Below are 12,908 nucleotides of genomic sequence, written 5' to 3'. Positions count from 1 at the left end.
GATCGAGGTAACAAAATGTCTTGTAAACAATGAAGACACAAAAAGTTATTTTTTTAAGCCATGTGACCCATTTTGAGTGGCAGTAATGGGTTTCCGTACTTTCCTTTGCTCGGGTAAAATCGGAGCTTCCGTCGAGGAGTTTCGGCTTTTTCCGTAACTGCCGAGCTGTCACATAACAACAACCCACAGTTACCGATCGTGGAAAAGAATGAGCCTACAATCTGTTCATAAGCATGCCATAGTTCGACTGCAAATTACAAGATGCACATCGTCGATTTCTTGTCAGGTTCAGTTGCAGGTAACAGTTACATTTGTTTTCATGAAGTTTTATTTATTTGTCTGCATGTTGTAGCTAATCAGCTAACTGCTGCTCATTTATTGCATGATAACTCACATCTGCAAAGATTAGATTAACCCTGACTTAACGTCTGTGTTTTAATATTTACTGTTTATTGGTAGATCAGCACTTTTACCTCTAAATCCACATAGTTTAAGAAAAGATACTGAACACTGTTGCCTGTTCTGTGCTTATGGGTTAAATGACAAAAGTTTTAAAAATTTGATATTCTTTGATAACATTTTCAATTCTCAGTTCAAACCTAAAATCAGAATATTTTTTATAACTTCTAATGCAACCGATGTATAATTTTGTCAACATCCGTCTATGTAGACCTAATTCATTTTGGATTATGTGTAAATAATTAAGCTAATTTTTACCCACTTTTCATTGATTTTTTTTTTTTTTTTTGCCTCATGACGCTAGAAGTGTTTTTTATGTCCATTACCTTTGACCATGATGGTGTCTCTAAGCTGCCCTTGGTGTTCTGTTTCCTCTGAAAATAAACAGGGGCCTGTGGAGTGGCTGTGGGCTACCCCTTGGACACTGTGAAGGTACAGAAGGTAGCTAAAGTCTGTGATGCGAAGCGAGATAAACTAACATGATAGGTGTGGTTTTCACATAATATTTTTAATATTTTAAGGTTCGGATCCAAACCCAGAGACAGTTCACTGGAGTGTATCAGTGTGCAGTGGAGACATTTTCTAAAGAAGGAGTGAGTAAAACTTGTGCAGTCTACCTGATTGATGTTTTATATGCACGGACGCTTTATTAGGTACGCATGTACCACCTGAGGCTAATTTAAACATAACAGCTTACTGACATGGACTGATGGTTATTTTCAGAATAATGCACAAGGTCACAAAACTCTGATAATCTCAAACTGGTTAATTAACCATGATGATGAGTTCAATGGGCTACAACGTCCTACACGGTCATCAGATCTCAATCCACAACCTTTGGAATGTGGCTGTCGTTGATTAATTTGGTTTCCTCGGACTCGTCAGATTACTGGTTTTCGATAAATAGTTTGTTCTTGAACCCAAACACTCTGGTTTCCATTTTATCACCTGTGACAATATCTTCACACAGAACAATTGCTCCCTCTGAGTTTTCGGTGGCTGAAACAATAAACTGGATGTGTTAACTCTGACACTTTGGCTCTGAGTTGCTGCTCATGTTGCTAATCTCAGAGGAATAAACTGAATAATCCCAGTTTCCTGCTCTGTGATCAGCAAGTAGCTCTCACACTGTGAGCTGTCTCTTTTCCTCTGCAAAAGGATTTCTCTTTGTTGCTCTGACAAAGGGTGATAGGAGGGTTGTGTTTAGACACAAAGGAAATGAAGTCCACGTGCATTCACTGAGGTTCAGCTTTTGGAGATCTCAAAAGGTAGATTATTCAGAACCAGGTGCGTGTAGTTTTATGGATGTGCCTCTGGTGACACTGTGGATGGGTCGCCAGTTCGTCACGGGGTGGCAAGAGTGGCATGACTTTTTGGAGTTTGGATTAGACAAATCAAGATCTAATAATACAAACTACCTTTAAAGGAGTCATCACCTGTTACTACCGTGGATGTCTGCATTATTATAGTCTTTTAGGCCATAAAAATAATTTTTATTGGGAAAATAAATTAAAAAGTACTTTTATTTTGTAAAGGACATGCTTTCTCGCGAGAGCGCAGCAATATTTCGGCTGTGCCAGATTGACATTATAATAGAGTTGGAGCTAAAAGCATTCTAGGAAATGAGAGGAAAGGTTCCTAGTTCCTATCTGTTTAAAAACAAATAGGGCTGGTTCCTGAAAAGTTCTAGGAACTACGAAGTACTACAGCCCGAAAGCACATATTGTCACTTTAACAGCGGGAAATGCTGGTATTCTGTTGCTTATTTGTTGAGGTGTTTTTTTGCATAGCAAAGCTGCCCTCCTGGTGGGAGGGTAACTATGAAGTGCCTTTTTTTCCCTCCACCTGAACCAATCCTCATGTTACCCTCTGACCTCTATTAAGGTAGCGCGACTCAGGGTTGCGAATGACCACAGTCACAAATTCTTGTCATGCGTCTTGCCCATGTATGTCTGATCTCTGAATTGTGTGTACTGAAACTTTAATTTCCCTCTGGGATTAATAAAGTATTGATTGATTGATTCTGGGGTGATCTCTGGATGTGTGCAGCTCAGATGTCCTCCATGTCTTCCACGGGTCTTGGGGGGCAGGTTTGTGGCCCCCTCACACTCGCTACTGGGCAGTCCTTTGGAGAAACCTTACATACACAAGCGTGTGGGCACACACACACACACACACACACACACACACACACACACACACACACACACACACACACACACACACACACACACACACACACACACACACACACACAGGTGCTCAAGTTATTTTTTATTTTTTTAATGACCAACTCAGACAGACGCAGTCACATCACCCCAATACTGGCAGACCTGCATTAGTTACCAGTGATCCTTTTTCAGTGAACCACAGTGTTTTTCAATGTTTTCGCCAAAATCCCAGTTGGTCTCACGGTTGTTAATCTTTCTTCCACCAGGTGCATGGCTTCTTTAAAGGCATGTCCTTACCAATGGCCACAGTCTCTCTAACGTCCTCAGTAGTGTTTGGCACATACAGGAACTGTTTGCAGTGCATGAAGCAGGCACGGGGAGCTGATTGGGCTCCGAACACCAAACTAGAAGTCTTCCTGGCTGGAATGGCAGGAGGTGTGGCTCAGGTAAAAGAGGCGGGTTCATTAAACCATCTGTGATTTGTTTAATCTAAATAAAATGCTCTTGATACCAACAGCATTGAAAAACTCTTTACCTTTGACAGATCTCTGTGATGGCTCCTGGTGACATTGTTAAGGTACGTCTACAGTGTCAGACGGAGTCCATGCGAAAGGGAACCAATGCGCCCAGGCCAAAGTATCACGGCCCACTTCACTGCCTGCTGAGCATCATCAGAGGTGAAGGAGTTACAGGGCTCTACAGAGGAGCTCTCCCACTCACACTGAGAGACGGACCTTCATACGCCACATACTTCTTGACTTATACAACCATCTATGAATGGCTGTCAGGCGGCAGCATGAAAAGTTTGGGTGAGTAAACGATGCCGTTCTGTCCATTTTTATTCATAGTCATGCAGACTTTACCTTTGACATTGATTGGAGTGTTTATTTCCTACAGACTGGAGTAGCGTGATGCTAGCTGGTGGGATAGCAGGGATAGCAGGCTGGACTGTAGGAACACCAATGGATGTTATCAAAGCTCGTCTGCAGGTGGACGGAGTGCGGGAGATGAAGCGTTACACGGGTTTTGTCCACTGTCGTTGAGAGACTGTGAGAGTGGAGGGAGCCGGGGTTTTCTTCAAGAGCTTAGGTGTCAACTGTCTACGTGCATTCCCAGTGAACATGGTTGTGTTTGTCACCTATGAGGTTCTCTCTGGTTCTCATCGAACTGGGCCTGAACGTGTTGAACCGCCTCCTTTAGGGTTGGAATAGCAAAGATTTATCTGAATTCATATAGATCCATACTCATATAGTTGTGGTCAGAGGTCCTGGGTCTCCCTTTAGGCCTCCTTCCAGTCAGACGTGCCCAGAAAACCTCACCAGGGAGGTGTCGAGGAGGCATCCTAATCAGATGCCCGAGCCACTTCAACTGGTTCCTCTTGATGTGGAGGAGCAGCAGATCTACTTTGAGGCCCTCCCGGATGACCGAGCTTCTCACCCTATCTGTAAGAGAGAGCCCAGCCACTCGGCAAAGAAAACTCATTTTGGCCACTTGTATCCGCAATCTCGTTCTTTCGGTCACTACCCAAAGCTCATGACCATAGGTGAGGGCAGGAACTAGGGATGCAACAATACCACTTCTTTCCAAACCGATACAATACCAATTGTAGGAGCCAAAAATGAGGATGTTTTTTTTTGTTAATGTGTATTGATTTGCATATTGGGAGTTGGTGTGTCACTGGGTGCGTCCTTGAGCTACTTATCTTCACCTGTCGCAGTTCATTAGAGACTGATGGCAGGAAGGATGATAGCGGGGTGAGTTTGGGTGAAATAATTTTGTTGACCGTTTACCTGAATACTGCGTAATCATGTGCTGATCAATTATCATGTTACAATTTTGATGTGGAACGAATAAAGAAGACGTCAACACAGTTGAAAGTTGTAGCGTGTCATTAGAATTGACCCACGCTGAGCCTGCCGTGGCACTGACCGAAAATGCTTGGAACCTGCTGCAAACACCGATTCTTGGATCTGAGTACTCGTCGATAGCGATTACCGATACTTCTACCACACAAAAAATGCCATGAATTGTAATACAGGTTTTATTTTCTTCTCTGCTTTCAACAGGAAAAGACTGTGAGGTAGATAAAAAGTAAAATTTATGAATAGAAATGATCACAAAACTAAAATATTAGGTGAACAGAAATGACAAGTGACAGTGAAGCCACTTTCAAGCAACCGCATTGGTATCGGTTCCTGGTGTTGGTTAACTTTTACCAATACCGATACTCATAGGCGTCATTTTAACCGGGGACGCCGGGGACATGTCCCCGGCAAAAATTGTGATTGGCAGCTGTGTCCCCCCCACTTTAAAAAAGCCTGCTGATGAGGATTTTTGTTTTACCAGCTCAGATCTTATACCAGGGGTCGGCAACCTGTTCCCATCAAAGAGCCATTATTACCCGTTTCCCACAGTAAAGAAAACACCGCAGCAGCCGCGGCGTTGTGGGCGGGGCCTACCCTCAGACAGCAGAGAGCTGCTCACAACCAGGTGACAGCAACAGGTACCGGTCGCTCGCATGGACATCGCACCCGTGGGGGATTCAACGCCCACACTTTTCCAGCTGTTTTGCTCACCTCCACGCCAGTCTGGTTTCTTTATGTCGCACTCTCTCTGTTTGCCTCATCTCCTTCTTCACCTCCCGCTTCTGACAGCCAATGTCGGGTTTCCAGGAGAGCAGGAGAGGGAGGGACGGAAGAGCTCGACTGAATTCATAATTTTACATCTTGACATTAGCTGTACAAAGTCTGAGTTTGATAACGTGAAGAACAACAATTAGCAGAGGTTTATAACAGGCGCGGCGCCAGGTTTTCATTTTTGGGTGGGCCACGGTAATTCTGGACGGACCTTAATAAGCAGTGACTTAGTGAAGCAGGCAGGACGCGCTAGAAAATTTCGTTTAAAAAGACGTCATAAATGTGTTCCCCCGTCATTTTTATTTCTAAAATATGAAGTAAAAACTCCCAATTTAATTTTCATTCATTTGTCATTAATATGTAGTCTACACCCGTGCGTTAAGTGGACCATCTTCCAGTAAACGCAAAGCATCCAGCCCATCTCTCCAAATGCGTAAAATGTGCACCACAGCCGTTAGGCGCGCGCGCACCGTCAGCTACATCAGCCCAGAGAAGAGCAGAGCAAATAGAATAGAGGATCATTCTGTCTGGATGTGGATGGAGATTACATTTTACAGCAGCCTGATCATCATTTAAATAAAACCATCACCTGTCTTCTAGTCCACGCTATCAGCATTATTTTAATTGGTGTGTGTGTGTGTGTGTGTGTGTGTGTGTGTGTGTGTTTTCCACTTCAAACACTGGTCTAACCAACCAGACCAGCATGTCCAGTAACATATTAATGTTACAATTAAACAGTTTCACTTCATGTAGACTAGGAACGTTTCACCTGCCGTGGCCCGACCGCTTTTGATCCACATAAACTTTGTGCGTGATCAATGTCTCTATAGGTGCTCTCTGAGCTGAAGAGGCTGTTCTGCCTCAAACTGGATGCGTCATGCGTCTCCATATTAGAGACGGGAACAAGCGCTGTTCAGCCAAAGTTTAATAATTTCATAAAAAGAACATTTTTCCAAGCTCATCATGCGCATCAGTGTGCGTCGGGGTAATTCTTTCAAAACAGCCAGCATCCTTGAATTTATCCATCAAAATACAGTCAAATGGAAATATCTGTAACCTGCCATTTAACTGTTTTGCCTTCTTGTGAAGATTGTTGCAAAGAGAAACAACTAAACTTGATTAACCCCAGAGCCACGCGCAATGCGCTGTACCGACTGTAAAATGAGGGGAAACGATTTAATCGGATCCTTTTCTTTTCAACATGGTTTAATGTTAAGTTTCATTCAGTACAAACTTTAGTTACACCAATCTAACGAGACAGAGCCTGGATTTGTATTCTGAACAGTTTAAACATGTTTAAAACAGAGACATGCGTGACGCGTCTAAAATTCGCACCTGCTCCGCTATTATGGAAATTAAACTAACAAGGTGAATAACATCAAATTATTTTAGGCACAGACAACATCTCCCACACTTTTGAAAATCTTGCAACGCGCCTGGTCGCTCGTGTACGTCAAAGTTATCTTTCATAAGAAGATAATCATAAAACGATTTATATAAAGATGATCCAGAAGTTGTAGCCCGTCTCTGCCTATACAATATTTTGATATTTTTCACCCTGTTGGTGGTTTTACTGAGCAGGTGCCACTTTTGTCATACGTTTCTTTTAAAAACATGTTTAGACTGTTCAGAATACAAATCCAGGCTCTCAGAACCAGAGCGCATGCGGGAAGGTTCCTCCCACTGAAGCGAGAGTTTTCCAAACCCGGTCTCTCAGAGAGATTTGTCACTTAGAAAATGTTCCCTGATTATGAAACTTTGGCTGAATAGTGCTTATTCCTGTCTCCAATGTGGCGACGCATCCAGGAGCCGTCTGAGGAGAATCCCAGAATCTGACATCCTCCAGCTCAGGAAGCGCATATGATTACGCACAAGCGTGACGCGTCAACCCGGTCTCACAGTAAGACCGGGTTGACCTGTTCAGGTTTACGCAGACAATCTTTACATTTGGAATTAGCATACAGATGTAAAATTAATGCAGTAAAATATAAAGCTTTTTATTTAAATATTCATTCATTATTTTATAAGCACAGAGAGCCGCATCAGATGGATGGAAGAGCCGCATGCGGCTACAGAGCCGCCGACCCCTGTGCTAGCCTACTTTATTGTCCCCAGCAATTTTTAAACCCCACTCAAGTGTATGGTTATTGTCCCCAGCAATTCTGAAAACAAACTGACGCCCTTGCCGATACTGGTATCGGTATTTGTATCTGCACCAATACCGATACTGGTATCGGTATTGGTGCAGATACAAATACCGATACTGGTATCGGTATTTGTATCTGCACCAATACCGATACTGGTATCGGTGCATCCCTAGTAGGAACTTAGATCGACCGGTAAATCGAGAGCTTTGCCTTCTGGCTCAGCTCTCTCTTCACCACGACAGACCGGTACAACACCCGTATCACTGCAGACGCAGCACCAATCCGCTTGTCGATCTCTCGTTCCAGCATTCCCTCTCTCATGAACAAGACCCAGAGAAACTTAAACTCCTCCACTTGGGGCAGGACCTCATCCCTGATCCGGAGAAGACATTCTACCCTTTTTCAAATCAAAACCATGGTCTCAGATTGAGAGGAGCTGATTCCCTCCCAGCTGCTTCACACTCGGCTGTAAACCGCTCCAGCGAAAGCCGAACATCACGTTCTGATGAAGCCAAAAGGTTAACATCGTCTGCAAAAAGCAGAGACCTGATCCTCAGGCCACCAAAACGGATCCCCTCAACACCTTGGCTATACGCCTAGAAATCCTGTCCATAAAAGTTATGAGTAGAATCGGTGACAAAGGGCAGCCTTGGCTTGGTCCAGTTCTCTCTGGGAACAAGCCCGACTTACTGCCAGCAATGCGGACCAAGCTCTGACACCGGTCACACAGGTTGGCTATCATGTTGAATTAAATAATTCAGTTGCTAAAGGTGTTGTAGGTTGTTGAAACAAGACAATGATCCCAAACAAACATCAGAAATAGTTTCTGATAGAGCTGGCTAACATTTAGCTTCTGAACAGGTCATTTCAAAAGTCCAGCCTCAAACTTACATTTATGCAGTTTGTTTAAACCTGGTAAGAAAATCAATTCTGTCAAGAGTGGTCAAATCATCCAGAATTGTATGAGTATATGTCATTCAGTGCAAAAAAAAAAACACACACACATTTTGTCTATAACTTACTAAGAGAAATGTTCTGAAACATCAGTTCACATTTGTGCTTATATTTGAATCTGTGTAGAAGAAGGAAATTGAACAATGGTTTCACCGTTTTCAAAAATCATGGAAGTTTTATGATGTGTAATCATTCCACCTCAAGTAAGTGAGTGAAGTTAAGCTTCTGGACAAAACTTTTTTCAATCCTTCAAGAAACAACCATCTCTGAAGCTGTTGCATGTCATACTTCTCTTTGAAACTCGGATTAAAGATTGCCATTTTGGCTGCAAGACTTTACCACTGATCAACTGATTGTATCTGACCACTAGAGGGTGCCCCTGACCAATATGTTTGTTTTCTGTTACAGATGCATATAATATGTAGTAAAATCACAAATATGGTTCAATTATTACTGGGACTGGGTCTGGTTCCACAGGGTTTTATGGTACAAATTAAGAAATCAAGAGCACACAACCTCACAGTTCAGTGGCTTCTCAAGGCATGCAGCAGGCATTCAGCCAGTGTTTGAGAAACTGAGATGGCAGAGGCAAGCCAACAATTCAACTGTGAGGAGGACTTTTGATCTTGACAGGCTATCGGTAAGCTTTTGGACTGATTCATATGGGCTTGTGGCAAGCTCTTGTGGCTAACAAATGTGTTAGGAGAAAGTTTGTGTTTTCTTTGAGTTTGGTTAGAATTAAATCAGATTCTTTGTAAACAATAATCCTTATTTCAAACCTTAATAAAAATGTAAAAAAAAAAACACAGGTTAAATACTGAAAAGGTAACTGTGTATAAAGTAAATTACAGATGTTGGCTTAAATGCTTTTTAATTTATGTTATTTGTTGATTTAGTTTGGTGTTTGTGTGGTTGTTAAAACGTTCTGTTTTGTATTTAAAGGTTTTCACCTGATGCTGACCTTTATGATGATTCTGAAACTGGTCAAATAAAAACATCTGAGTGAAGCCAAAGTCTGGTCTTTTCAAGTGTAGACGCCTCACAGAAAAAGAAGCACTTGACAATGGAATTAACGGATAAAATATCAACAGTAATTGACAACAAAAATGACGTTAGTGTTTTCATTCATTTGAAAAAAGCATTTGACGTCATTGATCACTCAAGGTTACTTCGAAAATTAAGTCAGTTTGGAATAAGGGGTGTGGCTCATCAATGGGTTAAAAGTTATTTAGAAAAAAGGAAACCATTCAGATAAAGGACCATAAATCAAAACTATGTGATATTAATTGTGGAGTGCCACAAGGGTCGGTCCTCGGACCAAAACTTTAATTTTGTTTATTAACGACTTGGTAAATGTGTCTACAACACTCAGTTCCATTCTATTTGCAGATGACACAACACTGTTTTACTCAGGATCAAATATTGAGGAGGTCGCTAAAGTGATAAATGATGAACTGATTAAAATTAAAAACTGGTTTGACATAAATAGATTGACACTGAATCTTAAAACAAATTTTATACTGTTTAATGATAAAAATAACAGTGATGTGTCATTGGAAATAGATGGGGTTGAAATTCAAAGAGTAAAAGAAACTAAATTTCTTGGAGTTCTTATTGATGAAGACTTGTTATGGAAATCCCATATTAGTTACATAAAAGGTATTTTATTGGCATTGTACAATTCACTGATTGTTCCATACTTTACCTATTGTGTAGAAATCTGGGGAGCAACATACAAAAGCTATACACAACCCTTATTTGTTTTACAGAAAGGAGCTCTGAGAATCATCAATTATAGTGGCTGTAGAGATCCATCAAACCCATTGTTTATTAAATATAAATTACTGAAATTTCATGATTAAAAAAACTGGAAAATCTTACAAACTATGTAAAAAGCCAATTTAGGTACTCTGTCAACAAACATTCAGGGGGTATTTGAAAAGAGAACTAATAATTACATGCTGAAAGTGTCAGGTTCGTTGGCAGATCTGAAGCGTGACTGAGGGGATCTGTTGCCCAGACGCGGAGTGATGGAAATAACCAGCGTGGTTATCTCCTGAGGGTTTGGATGGAGGGTTAGAGGGCTGGTAAGCCTGGAGACTCGATACAAAGTCTGGTGAGAACGATGACTGAGTGATGAATGAAACGCCGGCACTTCCTTAAGTAGTGTCGGCGTGATGACGTCAGCCGCCACGTTGGTGGCAGGAATGATGGGACAGAAGTCAGCGGGATGAGTTTGTGACAGAAAGAAACTGATGTGTTTACAAAACCTAGATTTAGAACTAAAATTAAGGAATGGAATATATCTGTAAATGGTGTTAAATTATGGGATAACCTTAAAAGGGAAATAAAAAAAACTGTCGTTTAATATATTCAAAAAATGTACCAAATTGAGTGTACTAAATAATTATGAAAATGTAAATTAAATCAATGAACATGATCGCACTGGAATTAAGAACAGGAAAAAGTTTAAAATGAATCTGTATGTGTGTCTGACAAATGGAAATTGTATATAAATAAATTATTTTTTCTGGAAAAGGTGGCAGAAATTATAACATGTTTTTCTTCATTCTGCTCCTTTTCATTCAAATTTGATTTTTTTTGTTATGTATATCTTATTGTTTATATGTTTTATTAGTTTTTATTTTGAATGAAATAAACAAGAAAAAAATAAAACGTGACTGCAAATATTTAATATTTATTTTTGTAAATATGTATCAGGAAAATACCAACTGAGCCTTTCACAATAAAAGCATTGTTTTCAACTTTTGTGCATTTATCTTTATTAATATCAAAAAGTTAAATTTAGGCAAGAACATTTTAAGTGAATTACAAATGATTTTTTTAAGTTGGATGAACTATGAAGCGATTTAAGAGTTAGACTGTCATGATTCGAGGTACGTGTCTGAACCATAACAGGCAGAATCAACCAGGAGACTGTGATAAAGGGAAAATAAGCTTTACTTAAACAAGGTAGAACTAAGGGCGCTGTTTCAGAAAACCAAGCAGGACTGTCTTCAGGTTGCGGTCCAAAAACAGACAGATATTAGTGAGCTGTCTTAGAATCTGACACGGGTTTACTGAAGTGAGGAAAGGTGGCTTACGGTTTCACCGCAGAGCAGTGGTTTCTGAGGGGAGGCTTGAGGTCAGGTTTGCATGAGTCGGGGATCTCCTGGAGACATGGAGGGAGATGAGACTTGATGACTGTCCAGTGATCCTGCTTCCCCCAGCGAGAGCAGCCATCTACGGCGCTCATCTGCTGTAAGTCACAAGTGGGAGGAAGATCTTGGGAGAAGCGAAGAGCACATTGACTCCTGCAGATTGAAGACCTTGCCAGGCTGAAGTCCACTAATCTGAAGGCGGGCGGGGGGGCGGGGGGTTGTTGCTCACCGCTCAAGGCTACCAGGGCGTCAGATTCAGATAACAAGAATTTGGACAATGGACAGCTGGCTGAGGCATATGATCTTCCACTCCTTCCAGGAATCCGGCATATATCCAGTTTATCGGATGAAAATAATCCTACTGAATCATCTGTTTAATAAATAAACTTTGGTTATTAATTTAAGTATCTTAGATTAATTTTCACAAAATTACAGTATTGTAAGTTGAGTCATGTCAAAGGCAAATTTCTGCCTCAATTTGAGGTGGACAATAAAGTTTATCTATCTATCTATCTATCTATCTATCTATCTATCTATCTATCTATCTATCTATCTATCTATCTATCTATCTATCTATCTATCTATCTATCTATCTATCTATCTATCTATCTATCTATCTATCTATCTATCTATCTATCTATCTATCTATCTATCTATCTATCTCTATATCTATCTATCATCTATCATCTATCTATCATCTATCTATCTATCTATCTATAGCAGCTCCCCTGGAAGATGATGCTCCTCACCTTAGCCCTAAGGCTGAAACTACCCACCCAACAAAAAAACGCCTATTTCAGCAGCTTGTGTCAGGAATTGAATTCTATTGGTCACAATCTTGTGTGCCAAGGTGAGGGTTGGAAAGTAAATAGATCATTAAATCTGCTTTTCATTTTCTATCCCACTTTCACCAGCTCACAAGCAAACCCCTCATAGCTAAAGATGGACTGAGGATTCGTCTGTTGCATTCACCCAACTCCTCCAACAGTACGGATATTTCATGTTCATTAAAAAATAGATCAAGATGGCATTAAAGCTGCTTAAACTGAAGAGAGGCACGTCTTTTCTCCATAAACTCTAACAATACCCAACAGCTACATTCCTTCCAAAAGCTTTTTGAAAACAGCCACCACCTTTTCTATTTCTTCTCCAACTGAGCTCAAAAGAGAGACAAACAACCCTGTTGTTTATTGAAATAATGAACTCAGTCAGATTGTAACGCGAGCAATATTGAGAGGAATCCTGGAAACGCTTTGAGAGCTGATTTAATGAACCTCCGCTGGTCTGATCAGCCCACAAACAACATCGCCGCAAAGACTCCCTCCGTCTTTCTCTCACTCCGCCTCGGAGAAGTCGAGTGAAGTCACTCCATATGAAATA

General features: G+C 41.0%; 1 protein-coding gene across 1 annotated transcript; it reads left to right on the top strand.

The window, feature by feature from the left end:
• The first annotated feature begins 132 nt into the window (after nt 1-132).
• Nucleotides 133-4,501, top strand: slc25a47a (solute carrier family 25 member 47a). Its single transcript, XM_015948089.3, has 6 exons — nt 133-298; nt 848-900; nt 981-1,052; nt 2,897-3,076; nt 3,175-3,439; nt 3,528-4,501. Exons 1-6 carry the CDS (start codon nt 262-264, stop codon nt 3,671-3,673), a joined length of 753 nt encoding a protein of 250 aa, XP_015803575.3. The 5' UTR covers nt 133-261; the 3' UTR covers nt 3,674-4,501.
• The last annotated feature ends 8,407 nt before the right edge of the window (nt 4,502-12,908 follow it).

This window comes from Nothobranchius furzeri, chromosome 2 (assembly GCF_043380555.1).
Source record: "Nothobranchius furzeri strain GRZ-AD chromosome 2, NfurGRZ-RIMD1, whole genome shotgun sequence".
In the NCBI taxonomy this organism is placed as follows: Eukaryota; Metazoa; Chordata; class Actinopteri; order Cyprinodontiformes; family Nothobranchiidae; genus Nothobranchius; species Nothobranchius furzeri.
Note: the sequence above shows the minus strand (reverse complement) of the source record. Positions and strands in the feature narration are given on the sequence as shown.